Raw genomic sequence first — 14,218 nt, 5'->3', positions numbered from 1 at the left:
AAGCCACAACTACTCTTCCTGGGGTCCACAGAACATGAAACATGACATAATACAGAACATTAATAGACAAGAACAGCTCAAGGACAGAACAACATATATTTAAAAAACAGCACACACAACCTACATATCAGTACATACACACAAAATATCAAGGTCAAATAGTGGAGAGGCGGTGTGCCGTGAGGTGTTGCCTTTGAAGCGCAGATGACCGGGATTACTGCTTTAAGCAGTTGAAAGCACTGGAGTCTGGTCTAGTTGTATCACCCCCTGGTGACGGGGGTTTGAGTCCCATCTTGGCTATTTTCCGGTCTGTGCCCCTTTACCATGTGTATCTCCCGTTCTCTCCTTTTGTACAGTCTTATCACTACAGTTGAAGAACAGTCAGTGTCTCTCACCTCGTCCGGGGCTCTAGAAAAGAGCAGGTCCACTTCGTCCAGCGCCAGGTGACACAGCCGCAGGAACAGGAAACAGTGCAAACGCAGCAGCCGCACAAGGCTGAACGGAGTGGTCACCACCACCTGGCCTGGAGAGACACACACAAAACACAGCAGGAGAGGAATGTAGTAATACTCCTGTCTGTCAAACCAAACTGTCCTGATCCTGTGAATAATGGTCTTACAGTTGTTCTGGATCTTAACAGTCTTTGCCTCGTCCTTTCCCAGTCCCAACAGTATGACCATGGGGTGGAGGACTTGGAAGGTCTGGCTCTCCTCCAGCAGGTCAATCACAGTCTGGGCTTTCTCCCACCCCGGGCACAGGATCACCGCTATGGGCTGAAGGAGATCGCACATAATGTGGTATTAGATAAAATGGAATAAACACAAATGGATCCTTTAAATGCAGATGTCAGCAGAAAACCATGCCTGACTTACTGAACATAGTTAGGTAGGTTACTACTGTTTGCCATTGAACCCTAACAAACCAATTGAACACCCTGATTTCTACATACTACTTTGTCTACATAGAGTGGTATCACAATGAACGGCGCTGCAGAGGCCTGTACCAAAACTACGATTTTCAACTGTCTAATTGAAGCCAGACAATTTTATTAGGGGGCAAACAGAGATAGTTATCCACCACAATAATAGCAGGGGAAACACTGGAAATCACACCATTCCTGTCTAGTGCTCTACTTGCTCAACTCACCCCGGTGCGAGCAGAGAGGGCGCTGAAGACAGAGGAGAGCTGCATGTGGGCCAGGAATGGGGGAATGTAGGTGAGGGGCTGGTCTCCGCTGTGGGAGATGAGGACCGTGTCACAGCCCCTGGCTACCGCCGGCCAGCAGTAACTCTCAGCCACAGACGGGCCGGCATACTTATTCCTCATCAAGATCTGAAAAGAAACACAATGCACATTACCAATCTTCATGACATACTAGTCTAGACATTTACAGATTTTTCACCTAGTCAGCTTGGGGATTAGAACCAGCGACCTTCAGTTATTGGCCCAATGCTCTTAACCAAGGCTACCTGCTGCCCATGCGACAGGACATTATTATTGCCTAAGATCTTCAGGGTAAAATGTTGAACAGTCATTTCAAATGTTCAACTAATTACATTTATACTGAACAATCTCAACTTACATTATCATATTCCTAACATTACATGTTCACAGTTGTAAATACATTGACTATAGTCATTTAGCAGGAGCTCTTATCCAGAGCAATGTACAGCACTCAGTTCATTCAAAATACGTTCCATTCGAAAGTTAGAACATAGTTGAAAGCAAACCAACCCTCCGGAAGGTGTCAGTGATTGGAGCATTGGCCAGACTGGTGCAGGGGTCCAGAGTAAAGGCAGAATGCACCATTATCCCACTCCTGCTTGGATCAGTATGGACGATCTGACATGAGGAACACTTAAGTCAGTCACGGACAGTAGATATTATTGTATGTGCACAAAACATGTCAATACATTTGGTGACAGCTACCCAAGGAAGTGAAGAGTATATCTGCATCCAGTCCATTGATGATTATTTGAACTTTTTTGTATAAATTAAGGTTGATTCGATACTTACAGTGACTTCTGATGAGCCTACATCTGTGTTCAGAGGGTCAGGGTTTAGCAACTGCAACAACCGAGCGCAGACAAGCTCCTCCTCAATGGTTGGCTGCTCTGTGAAGACAAACTCTTGTGTCCGGTCTACTAGGTCACTAGGAGTACTGGAAACACAGATTACACTTTAGTAGACATTCACATTAATAACAAAAATATAAATGAAACGTGTAAAAGTGTTGGTTCCATGTTTCATGACCTGAAATAAAAATTCCCAGACACTTTCCATATGCTCAAAAAGCTTACTACTCTCAAATTTTGTGCACAAATGTGTTTACATCCCTGTTAGTGAGCATTTCTCCTTTGTCAAGATAATCCATCCACCTTACAGGTGTGGCATATCAAGAAGCTGATTAAACAGCACGATCATTACACAGGTGCACCTCGTGCTGGGGGTCAATAAAAGGCTACTCTAAAATGTGCAGTTGTGTCAGACAATGCCACAGATGTCTCAAGTTGAGGGAGCATGCAGTTGGCATGCTAACTGCAGTAATGTCCACCAGAGCTGTTGCCAGGGAATGTAATGTTCATTTCTCTACCATAAGCCGCCTCCAATGTCATTTTAGAGAATTTAGCAGTACGTTCAACTGGCCTCACAACCGCAGACCACGTGCATGGCGTCATGTGGCTGAGCGGTTTGCTGATGTCAACGGTGTGAACAGAGTGCCCCATGGTGGTGGTGGGGTTATAGTATGGGCAGGCATAAACTATGGACGGACAACGAGCACAATTGCATTTTATCAATGGCAATTTGAATGCACAGAAATACTGTGACAAGATCATGAGGCTCATTATTTAAAGTTCTGTGACAGACATATACATATGTATTCTGTAGTCATGTGAAATCTATAGATTAGGGCCTAATGAATTTCATTTCAAATTGACTGATTTCCTCATATGAACTGTAACTCAGAAAAATCTTTGAAAATTGTTGCATGTTCCGATTATGTTCAGTATTTAAATCTAGAAAAACTTTCACCCAAGAAATTCAACAACGTTTAATTGTGACAAAACACACACATATCACTTGTCTTAGCTTTTAATGTGATATACTTTTGTTCACTGCATTTTTGATCCACAGGTTGACTTTCACCGTTACTATGAAAGCATTCAGCAGATGGCGCTTTAAAACAACTCACTAACAAATTCACTAACTTACATATGGGCAAAGTCATGGTTGAAAGGGAGGTAGCATTAGAATGGTTGAACGGATGGCAGCAGTTTATTTGACAATTTAAAATACACATTGCAAAGATACACATGCCAAAATTGTTGAGGAATAAAGTCACAATACTTTTTTTCCATTAGGTCCTCTAATTAGAACAGAGAAAGTGAGTGGTTGTGGCAGGAGGGTTGTGTTCATACCATACAGCCATTTCAGTCTGTTGTCCGATCTGTTGAGGTGCAGTGACTGGCTCTTCCTCTGCTTTCTCCGTGACCGCAGAGATCCTCTGAACACCACGTTCCTCCTCCTGTTCAATAAGCTCAGTCTGACAATTAAACAAAAGGTGCTTTACAGCATTAGTCCACGTCTCTTTTTGACCCAAGATTCACTGCGGAGATTCCATTTTGGTTCACATAGTGCAAAAGTTCCCAAACTTTTGCACTATGTGAACCAAAATGGAATCTCCGACTTAGAAACATGTAGAAGCCGAGTTCTTGTGCAAGTGAATTTTTACAAAAACAAGAACGGCTATCAAGATCATCCAGAAACTCACATTGGGAATAGCAGCCCTTTGAGTGCTCGAAGAAGGATTCAGAAACTTCTTGAATCTGTCGAGATCCAGAACAAGTAAGAATTTTATTAAATGTCATTCAAAGCAGATTAGAACCGTAGCATGAAAGTAGAATACTAAAGCATTCTCACCTTAACAGATTCAGATTTCTGAACAGTTCTGAGTCAAGAGACATGTCGGTTTCCTCTCCGGGCTCGTCGTCCCTGAATGAAGAACGCTATGATTAAAAACAACAATGTGACATTATCGTACTACAAAAGGCAGCCCCACTGCCAAATTACCTGTTGAGCAATAAAAACAATAACTAAAGCTATATAACAAACCTCTCAACTTCGTCGCCATCAATCTCTGAAAATGTCTTGAATTTCTTGTTCTGCGGCTGCGCTGCCTTCTTTTTTCCTCCCTCTAAGGGATTTCTTCCATTTTCTGGGCTTTTCTGTAAAACAACAAGTAAATAACATAAGTGTTGATTTCACAGGATATAACTTTTTGTTTGTGCCATGATTCCAACTGCTGCACCTTATTGAGGGTAAAATAGTCAGTCACCTTTGGATTTGATATCTCATTGGAAGTCTTCGATGCCTCTTTCACAGATGCCATTAGCTGGTACTGATCAGACACTAAAGAGATCAATAAAGAAGGTTCAATTAAGAAAATCTTACTAAGAGTTTCCCCCTCAAGTTCATGCAGTGATATTTTACAATGGGACATTTTTGAAAGACATATAATAAACTGTTCTTAATGATGACTTCACAATAACTGAAGGTGCATTCACCTTGATTATGAACGATTGGGTCCTGCTGCCGGAGCCGGAAATCTGAAAGTGATCGTGCGGTACAGCCGTCAGTAGCCAGGAAGTTCTGAGTTTCAGAAAAGATGTCACAAGCCAAGACGGCTGGGGATCTATCAACAACACCATTTTTTCCACTGGTTTGATGGGCCTTCTGGCTTGTGAAGTACGCAAACTTCTTTGAGACCAGATCGTCGTTCACACAGATCTAGAGAGATAACCATCTTTTAGCTTCAAAGTTGTATAGAAAAACTGTGATCGCTAGTTATGGGAGGCATCACCACTGATTGTATGTTGTACAATACCTTGACATTTTTGACGGTCAAGTAGAGCTCAATGGCAGTGCAATCTGCCTGTGTTTCACACAACACTGCCTCCATCTCAGTAGAAGCTTCAGATCAGAGAATCGAACAGAGAGCACAGTTAGGACTGATATAAAGCAATGAGACACCAGCACTACGAACTGTGCTTTCTCAATTCAGTGATCTCTATTGAAACTGACCTTGCAGGAGAGGATTACGTACCTTGTAAGAGATTGTGCAAATAGCGTGTGGCAGAGCTGTCCCATTGCGTTGATGGTCTAGAATGAAAACAAGAGCTCTATAGGGTGAGTAGTAATAACTACTACCAAAGGTGACTTTAATAGTACAAAATAATTACAGTAATTTTGATGCATATTTTAGTACATCAATTTATTCGGCACTGCAGTCCACCCTTACATGAGCTCAGCTTTCTCCAGGCAGTCTCCAGACACGTGCAGCGTCATGGGATGAACACCAGCGAGCTGAAACTTCCTCACCCAGAAGGGCAGCTGCAAAAACGTATCTAACAGAGCCCGAATCCTGGGGAAGAATGGAAGAGCTCCCTGATCAGCCAATTACATTTCATGACATACATTAATCAAGTGCAAAACCAAGAAGACGGCCAACGACTGTCAGAAGTCGAGAGCCTTTTTGGTTGCCCTTTGCATCAGCTGGCACAATGGGGATGTGTGAGTAAGTGAATTAGGACATACTCATCTGAGCTGACGATGACGCGCTCTCCGTGGTCAACTAGGAAACACATGGCCTGGGTTCCAACGGTGCCCAGAAAAAGAGACTCAACGATGGCTCGGCACCAGCTCCTTAGGGCAGACCAGTACACCACACACACCTGGGGAACACTACAATGATGATGCTCAATTTTTTCATATAGCAGTGTAGTAACTAGTCAGTCGACTAATAGATTAATTTATCATTCATGAGCTATGCCAGTCAGGCAGAGCTGTAAATGCACATTCACTTTCAAAAACAAGAAATGTCTTTCATCATGTGCCATATACTCAAGTTGATTACCCTAAACTCAAGATACTAAAACAAACATTCCACAGATTACATTGAGCTCTAATCATCCTTCACTCTCTCCACAGATTATTACCTGTCCCGACTCTATAGTTGAGAGTTTGATCTTCTGCACATGTAGGTTGACCTCATGATAGAAAAGGTTCATTTTCATTTGCAGATCATCATATTCTTTTTTATTCTCGACCGCTTCTATCCCTGGACCCTTCACAAACCGACCCCACAGACAGGACGGGTTCTCCACCTGTCAAAGAAAACATGGTGGTGAAACCGTTTTCAATTTGTAAAGCAACAACACACGTGCAAGGTAACGAAGACAGCCCATTGGCAATCTAGATAGATATGTTAGTTGCAATGTTGTGTGGAATAGCACGCATAGATAGCTACTTACTTTCAACAAATTTATTTCAAGCATGATTTCAACCGTCACTGACAGTTTGGTCACCTGCAAGACATGGGGTTCAAATTCAGATAAATGATGTACATTTGCTAGCTACAGTAGTTATCTGGATGTGCTACACGCATATAGTTACTTTTTTTAAATTATTTTTGAATGTTTTATTATGAACAACAAATACAAAAAAAATGAAATATACAAACAAGAGTACATAAACCTAACCAACAGGGGTATTACATATCAAGATTCATTTTCTATTTGTTAAATACTTTCATGGTGCGTATTGCTTTTACATTTACTGATCATTTCAAAATAATATATAAATTCTATCTTAAATAATGTGAAGAAGGATTGTTCTCTGCCTACTTCATTTTATTGACAAAGAATCTTCCATGAAAAATAAACAAATTAACAATGAAAGTTAAATCAGGGTCCATAGCATTTGGTTCAAAATAAAACATAATATCAGTCTCTCAGATTAACATTAATAGTCGTTTCTTTTAAAATTAAATCTTCTAACTCACTCCAAAATCTTCTGACATAAGAACAGTCCCAAAATAAATGGTAAAGTCTCTGGGTCACAATCACAAAATACACATTTGTTATAAATAGCTATTTTAAATCTGTGTATAATAAAAAGGTCTTTCCAGGGTAAATTCTATGAATGTGTTTGTATGATACTTCTTTCACCTTAGATATACAATATTTACCAGATAACAACTTAACTTTGTTCCAGTTCACTTGTCTTAGGGCTGCATTTCAGTACATTTTAGCAGAGGGAATAGTAACATATTGACATAGTTTCCTTATATACCTGTTATTACATTATAGTTTAAAATGTAAATTCCTTCTAATTGTATTGAGGCTACAAAATCCTCAACAGTTGCACTTGGAGTATTGTTATATCCTCCTGAAAGAAGAATAGCACCTTTAGGGATAGCTCTAACAACAATTTGATACTCCTCAGGAGTGAAGGTAACATTGTGTGTTCTAATACGTTCTGGATAATCATATAGTTAGTTGAATAGTCCATCACTATTCAATAATTGTTTAACCCAAATAATGTTGTTGTCAAACCAGTTCTGGAAAAACAAAGACTTGTTTTTGTATTTTATGTCTTTATTATTCCAGATTGTTTACCTATGAGGGGAAAAATTGTTTGTACATGAGGTTCCAAGTTAGAGGTAAAGTTTGCAAGCCGAATAGGGATTTTACCCATATCAAAGTTGCATTTGAGTAAGAATTCTAGACCACGCATTTGTTGGCATATTAAATTAGGGATGATATTCCAGATGCAATCCTTATTTCTTAAATAGTTTTGTATCCATTTAATCTTAAATATTATATTAGAGGTTTTCAAATCCAGAGCATTCAACCCTCCCTCACCTTGGGTGCTACATATTACCGCTTTTCTTAAATAATGAGGTTTATTCCTCCATATGAAGTTAAATAATTTAGTATCAACCATTTTAGTTACTGACAGAGGAACATCCAAGGCAAGAGAGGTATAAACTCATCTGGACAGATCTTCAGATTGTGATAAAAGTACACGTCCAGATAAAGAAAGATCTCTTAATGACCAGGAGTTAAATCTCTTTCCATTTTTCTCTACAATAGGAGAGAAATTTAAGTTGGCCCTTTCTTTCTGATCTTTGCTAACTGTAATGCCAAGATATGTGATCACATCTTTTACAGGGATATTACATACTGAGTTTAAGTCACATCTTTTCAACGCAAATAATTCACATTTCCTAATATTCAGAGACAAACCTGATACATGTGTGAAGGCATTAATACACTCAATAGCTTTCTTGACTTCATTATGATCTTTCAAAAAATGGTGGTGTCGTCAGCCAATTGTGAACATTTTATCTCCTTGTCTTCTATCTGAATACCCCTAAAACTATTCTTATTTATGTGAAGTGCCATAACTTGTGTGACCAATAAAAATAAGAAAGGAGAAATTGGGCATCTTTGTTTAATTGCACGTCTAATGTCGAATCTTTGTGAAGTTCCATGGGATAATTTAACAGAGCTGTTACTATTATTCTAAAGTGTCTTAATTACACTTTGAAAATATTGACAAAAAAAAAAAATCGAAGTCTCAAAAAGAAAATAATGTTTAACTGTATCAAATGCCTTGTAAAAGTCAACAAATAAAATAAAGCTATCTTCCATAATGTCCTCATTGTTGTCTATCAAGTCCAATACTAGTCGAATATTATTACATATGTCTGCCCTTCATAAAACCAGACTGGGTATCGTCAATGATTTGGTAAAGACATTTAAGTCTTTCTGCAAAGATGGATGCAAGTAGCTTTCCATCGTTGTGATTGGTCTCCAATTTTCTATCATCATAAAATCTTTGTTTGGTTTGGGTATTACAGAAATTAGGCCTTGTGTCATAGAAATAGGGAGGATCCCTAAATCAATTGCTTCCTTAAAAACATTAAATATAAATTCAATAATATCCTCCTGAACATATTTATAGAATTTACTGATAATGCCATCATTCCCTGGAAATTTGTTATCTTTTAACTTGCTGATACATTTGTTTGTTTTTTCATTAATAGAAATAATTTCATCACAAGACTTTTGGAAGTCTTCATCTATGAATTTTGCACAGGCTTTGACAGAGTCAAGAAAGGCAGATATGTCACTAGTAGGACAGGCATTACTGGTATAAAGGTTACCATAGAATTCTGAAACATCTTTGGGGTTTTCATTTTCTTTGCTATCTATATTGAGCTTATGAATAAGTTCATCTTCCCTCAATATTTTAAGTTCAGCAATTTCTTTACCTCTCTTCATGGCTGTTTGTCTTATTTCATACTTCATTAGTTCCCAATATTTTCCACAAGACTAAAATAGTTGGGCTTTCCTCCAATTGTCTTGTATAATATATTTGGCATCCATCTTGAAATGATCATCTTCCAACAGTCTACTATTGAGTTTACAATAACTTCGATTCGGTTTAACTTCAAATCCATTCATATTTAAAAAGATAAGAATATAACTTTATGATCAGTAAGAATTTATGGTTCAATTGATACCTTGACTACAGAATTATCTAATGAATTAGAAATCAACCAGAGTCAATTCTTGACTGTCTGGACATGTCCTTGTTATGCCAAGTGAATTCCTTTTTATCAGGATATTTAGATCTCCAAATATCGACTAATCCAAGACATAATTAATCCTGAGTTGAATAACCTATGCTGGATCTGTTAGGAAGGGATATCTGTCAATCATCACATTAAATACAGAATTAAAATCTCCAACTAAGATCATTTTCATATCCTGAAATACACCTAACTCTTAATTTCTTCAAATTCTTGAAATAATATCCTGTTGTTTTGTTTGGATGCATAAATATTTCCTAAAAAAACATTTCACTGTTGAAATTTACTGTTAAAATTAACCAACATCCAGAGTGGTGAGTCTTACTACTGATGACCTTCCCTTTAAATGCACCTCTTAAAACTGCTACAGAGTGGTTGAGTGGTTGTTGCCATATGATAACCAGATATTGGCCCATTGATTTTTCCAAAAAGATAGATCGGAAGAATAAGCATGAGTCTCTTGTAAAAGTCTGCATTAAACCATTTGCAATACAGGAAAATAGCCTTACCCTTGAGTAAATTACAAATACCCCTGACATTAATTGAACAAAGAGATAGACAAACTTCAACCAACAACCTTGTTATGCTAATAGAAGCTTTTCCTAAGGATATGTAACTCAAAAGGATTTCCATCCCATTATTAACCTCTCCAAAAAAAAAAACTAACAAATATAGGTCATGAAGTTACCAAAGTATTCTTACTCCCACAAGGGGGAGACATTGTGTAGACTTTACAATAAGCAGTTATTCATCTATAGTTAGTGTTTAGTTGACCAGTTCTCAGGTCAGCCTTTTCTCATTCAAGTGTTTGTGTAAATTTTTATAATAAAAGGCTGCTTTTCACCTGGTAATCAGTTTTTTGGCCGGACAGTTCTGTCTGAGTTAGATTCTGGCTTTCACTCAAATGTTCTGATTTGGCCGCATTTCTTTCCCATCGATGATCACTCTTGTACCGGTAAAAAAAACTGAAATTTTCCCTGCCTTTCGAGCTGCAGCCACAGTTTCTCTCGTCTCTTTGTCTGCGGAGGTCAGATCCTCCGTGAACCTCAATTTTTGCTTGATGAGGAATTCACAATTCTTAGCTCACCTCCAAAGATCCTGTGTAGATCTGTTGGTGAATGGGACGATGGTTGTCCTCGGTCTCTTGCCTTGATCCATAAGTCTTCCCAAACGATGTCTACATTTTCCTGAAGTTTGGCTTTTGAGTCGGGAATGACAGCTCCACAGATGTCAACTCTGCATTTGATGTCCTCCGCCTGCTCTGGAATTCCATGGAGCCTCCGGTTCCACCTGCGCTGGTATCTATCTGCCTCATTCCCCTTTTGCTTGAGTTCAGCAGCTTCTTTTCATTTTCCTGGCTGATAACTTCCACTTTCTTCATGTCACTTTTGAGGGTTTTCACTTCTCCAAAGCTGGTCAGATCTTTTAATGGCCTCAATTTTCATTGTATTCTCCCTAACCATGACCTCCAAGACATTTGCCCTTTCATCTATCTTTGCTGTCAAAAGCATTGCGATATGGTTTTGTATCTCAATAAGTGACATACCCTCTTGGCCTCTCATCTTTTTCCCCTGAGGCTTGACTGAAGTTCCGGGGTCAAAAGGTAAAGGCCTGAGCTGGGGACTGGAGGGGCGCAAGTTGTGAACAATGTTGTCTGTGCTCACCACATTTTCATCACCCATTGCAGTATTTCCCCCCACAGTTACATTCTGAAGAGGAGTACCCAAAATCATACTCTCTTTTGTGGTTAATTGTCCATCTGAAGATCTCTCCATTTCTTTCAAATCGTGGCAGTTTCCATGTACGTTTGACAAGCTAGTTTTTGAGCTAGCTAGTGTTGTCGCAAACTTAAAGTTTTAGAGGTGAATAACTTGCAGAAAGTAATCAATTACTTTGGTAAATAAAACCCTGTATGAATATGGTTTAGTTTATGAACGTAGAACTAATCCAATAGTCATAATTGGGTAAGGAAATCCAATAATTCCTTCAGCTACCAAAACAAAGTATCTGCACTGATCGCCATCTTGCGCGCCATCCAATGACACGCATATATTTACTGCAAAGTAGCTAGCTAGCTCACCTTGTTTAGCTAGCTAAGTTATAGTAGCAACTTTACTTACACTAGCAACTTAAATTGACATTTTACTTCACATTTAAAAGTCTGCTTTTGGTAGTTAGTTGTGCATTTCTCTGATTAAGCTAACTTAGCTAGAAAGCTGAATGATTTGAAAGTGTATCGGGAAATGCAGTCTGAGTAGTTACAAAAAGGTAATTGTTAATAATGATCAACTTTGCAGTGCCAAAGACCACTGTAATGATCTAAAAAGGTATTTGAATGATCGCTTACAAACATTTAGTGACATGGTGGTTGTCGTGCATGACAAACAATTGGTATTAGCTGCTACCTTGTTTTGAAACTGAATTAACTTATCAGCTGAAAGTCATTACTACATAAATTCATGGTCGGTCAAATCAATGAGGTTCAGGTTCAAACATATCGAGCTCACACTATTTTGCCCAATATCACTGTCATGAGGAAGAGCGAAGCCTAGACAATAATATATATATATAGTATTTGGTACAGTATCGCATTCAGTCCGAGGTTTTGGGTAGCTATGTTTCTTACCTGTTTCAACTGATTCCGAGCGCGAGCGTGTAGTTGTCGAGACCGCGCATCATCACGACCGCAACGTGGTGATGGATCGAGAAAAAAAAGTATACAGTTCAATGTACTTGCTAGTCCACAGGATGGCGCTATTTATTGTATTTATTTAACTTTTATTTAACTAGGCACGTCAGTTAAGAACAATTTCTTATTTACAATGACGGCCTACCAAAAGTCAAAAGGTCTCCGGGGCTGGGATACAAATATGTTATATATTTTTTAGTAAATATAGGACAAAACACACATCATGACAAGACAGACAACACTACATAAATAGAGACCAAAGGCAACAACACAGCATGGTAGCTCACAGCTGCCCTTGTCCCTTAAAGTTGATGATGTGGTTGTTACTGACAAGAAGCACATGGCTGAGCTTTTTAATCACCACTTCATTAAGTCAGGATTCCTATTTGGCTCAGCCACGCCTCCTTGCCCATCAAACATTTCCTAATCTCCCACACCTAATACAACTAACCTTGATGCTCCTCCCTCTTTTTCCCCTGCCCTGATATAAAGTTTCTCCCTGAATCACTGAGTCTGAGGTGCTAAAAGAGCTCCTTAAACTTGACCCCAAAAAACCATATGGGTCAAATGGTTTAGAACCTTTCTTCTTTGAGGTTGCTGTCCCTATAATCGCCAAGCCTATCTTTCCTCTCTGGGGAGGTTCACATTGCTTAGAAGGTAGCCAAGGTTAGTCCTTGAATTAAACTGTTATAGGCTTAATTCTATTTTGCCCTGTTTATCACAAGTGTTGGAAAACTTGTCAATAATCAACTGACTGGCTTTCTTGATGTCTATAGTATTCTCTCTTGTATGCAATCTGGTTTCCGCTCAGGTTACGGATGTGTCACTGCAACCTTAAAGGTCCTCAAGATGTCACCATTGCCCATGATTCTAAGAAATGTTGTGCTGCTATTTTTATTGACTTGGCCGAAGCTTTTGATGTGGTAGACCATATCCAGCTCAGCGAACATTCTTGTGGGCCAGCTAAGTAGAATTGGTGTCTGAGGGCCTGGTTTGCTAACTTCCTCTTTCAAAGAGTGCAGTGTATAAAGTCAGAACATCTGCTGTATCAGCCACTGCCTGTCACCAAGGGAGTACCCCAAGGCTCGATCCTAGGCCCCACGTTCTTCACAATTTACATCAACAACATAGCTCAGGCGGTAGGAAGTTCTCTTATCCATTTATACGCAGATGATACAGTCTTATACTCAGCTGGCCCCTCCCAGGATTTTGTGTTAAAAGCTCTACAACAAAGCTTTCTTAGTGTCCAACAAGCTTTCTCTGCCCTTAACCTTGTTCTGAACACCTCCAAAACAAAGGTCATGTGGTTTGGTAAGAAGAATGCCACTCTCCCCACAGGTGTGATTACTACCTCGGAGAGTTTAGAGCTTGAGGTAGTCACCTCATACAAGTACTTGGGAGTATGGCTAGACGGAACACTGTCCTTTTCTCAGCACATATCAAAGATGCGGACTGAAGTTAAATCTAAACTTGGTTTCCTCAAGCTTCCAAACTAACCCTGATTCAGATAACCATTCTACCAATGCTAGATTACAGAGATGTAATTTATAGATCGGCAGGAAAGGGTGCTCTCGAGTGGCTAGATGTTTTTTACCATTCGGCCATCAGATTTGCCACCAATGCTCCTTATAGGACTCATCACTGCACTCTATACTCCTCTGTAAACTGGTCATCTCTGTATACCTGTCGCAAGACCCACTGGTTGATGCTGATTTATAAAACCCTTAGGCCTCACTCCCCCCTATCTGAGAGATCTACTGCAGCCCTCCTCCTCCACATACAACACCCGTTCTTTTGCCTTTTGGTAGGCTGTCATTGTAAATAATAATTTGTTCTTAACTGATTTGCCTAGTTAAATAAAGGTTAAATAAACAAATAAAATAAAATCAGAAGAGTTACAGGGTGTGTTAAGTGGTGGTGTCCCATCCTTTCAGGTTGTTGACCTGAGATAGGACTAAATAGATTTAAATAGTGGAGTAGGGTGGTGTTTATTTATTTTAAAGTATTGTGTTATGGTATTTGTTTAAGGGAGTATAAGGGAGTTGTACTCCAGTCTAGTAGGTGGCGGTAATGCAACATTTATTGGATGC

At 39.3% G+C, this 14,218-nt stretch overlaps 1 protein-coding gene across 1 annotated transcript in view; it reads right to left on the bottom strand.

The window, feature by feature from the left end:
• The window catches only part of tdrd12 (tudor domain containing 12), a 28,020-nt gene extending 21,621 nt beyond the window's left edge, over window positions 1-6,399 (bottom strand). Inside the window, exons 1-17 of the mRNA XM_042301728.1 lie at window positions 6,312-6,399; window positions 5,997-6,164; window positions 5,596-5,732; window positions 5,300-5,422; window positions 5,105-5,160; window positions 4,886-4,971; window positions 4,566-4,788; window positions 4,337-4,410; window positions 4,114-4,226; window positions 3,922-3,993; window positions 3,773-3,827; window positions 3,420-3,544; window positions 2,017-2,161; window positions 1,735-1,842; window positions 1,147-1,332; window positions 620-773; window positions 396-523 (exon numbers count right to left, since the gene is read on the bottom strand). Of these exons, the coding sequence (XP_042157662.1) occupies window positions 396-523; window positions 620-773; window positions 1,147-1,332; window positions 1,735-1,842; window positions 2,017-2,161; window positions 3,420-3,544; window positions 3,773-3,827; window positions 3,922-3,993; window positions 4,114-4,226; window positions 4,337-4,410; window positions 4,566-4,788; window positions 4,886-4,971; window positions 5,105-5,160; window positions 5,300-5,422; window positions 5,596-5,732; window positions 5,997-6,164; window positions 6,312-6,335 (1,977 nt within the window). The 5' untranslated portion in view covers window positions 6,336-6,399. The remainder of the gene's footprint in view (window positions 1-395; window positions 524-619; window positions 774-1,146; window positions 1,333-1,734; window positions 1,843-2,016; window positions 2,162-3,419; window positions 3,545-3,772; window positions 3,828-3,921; window positions 3,994-4,113; window positions 4,227-4,336; window positions 4,411-4,565; window positions 4,789-4,885; window positions 4,972-5,104; window positions 5,161-5,299; window positions 5,423-5,595; window positions 5,733-5,996; window positions 6,165-6,311) is intronic.
• Between the last annotated feature and the right edge of the window lie 7,819 nt (window positions 6,400-14,218).

This window comes from Oncorhynchus tshawytscha, linkage group LG19 (genome assembly GCF_018296145.1).
Source record: "Oncorhynchus tshawytscha isolate Ot180627B linkage group LG19, Otsh_v2.0, whole genome shotgun sequence".
In the NCBI taxonomy this organism is placed as follows: Eukaryota; Metazoa; Chordata; class Actinopteri; order Salmoniformes; family Salmonidae; genus Oncorhynchus; species Oncorhynchus tshawytscha.
This window is presented reverse-complemented; position numbering and strand designations above follow the sequence as displayed.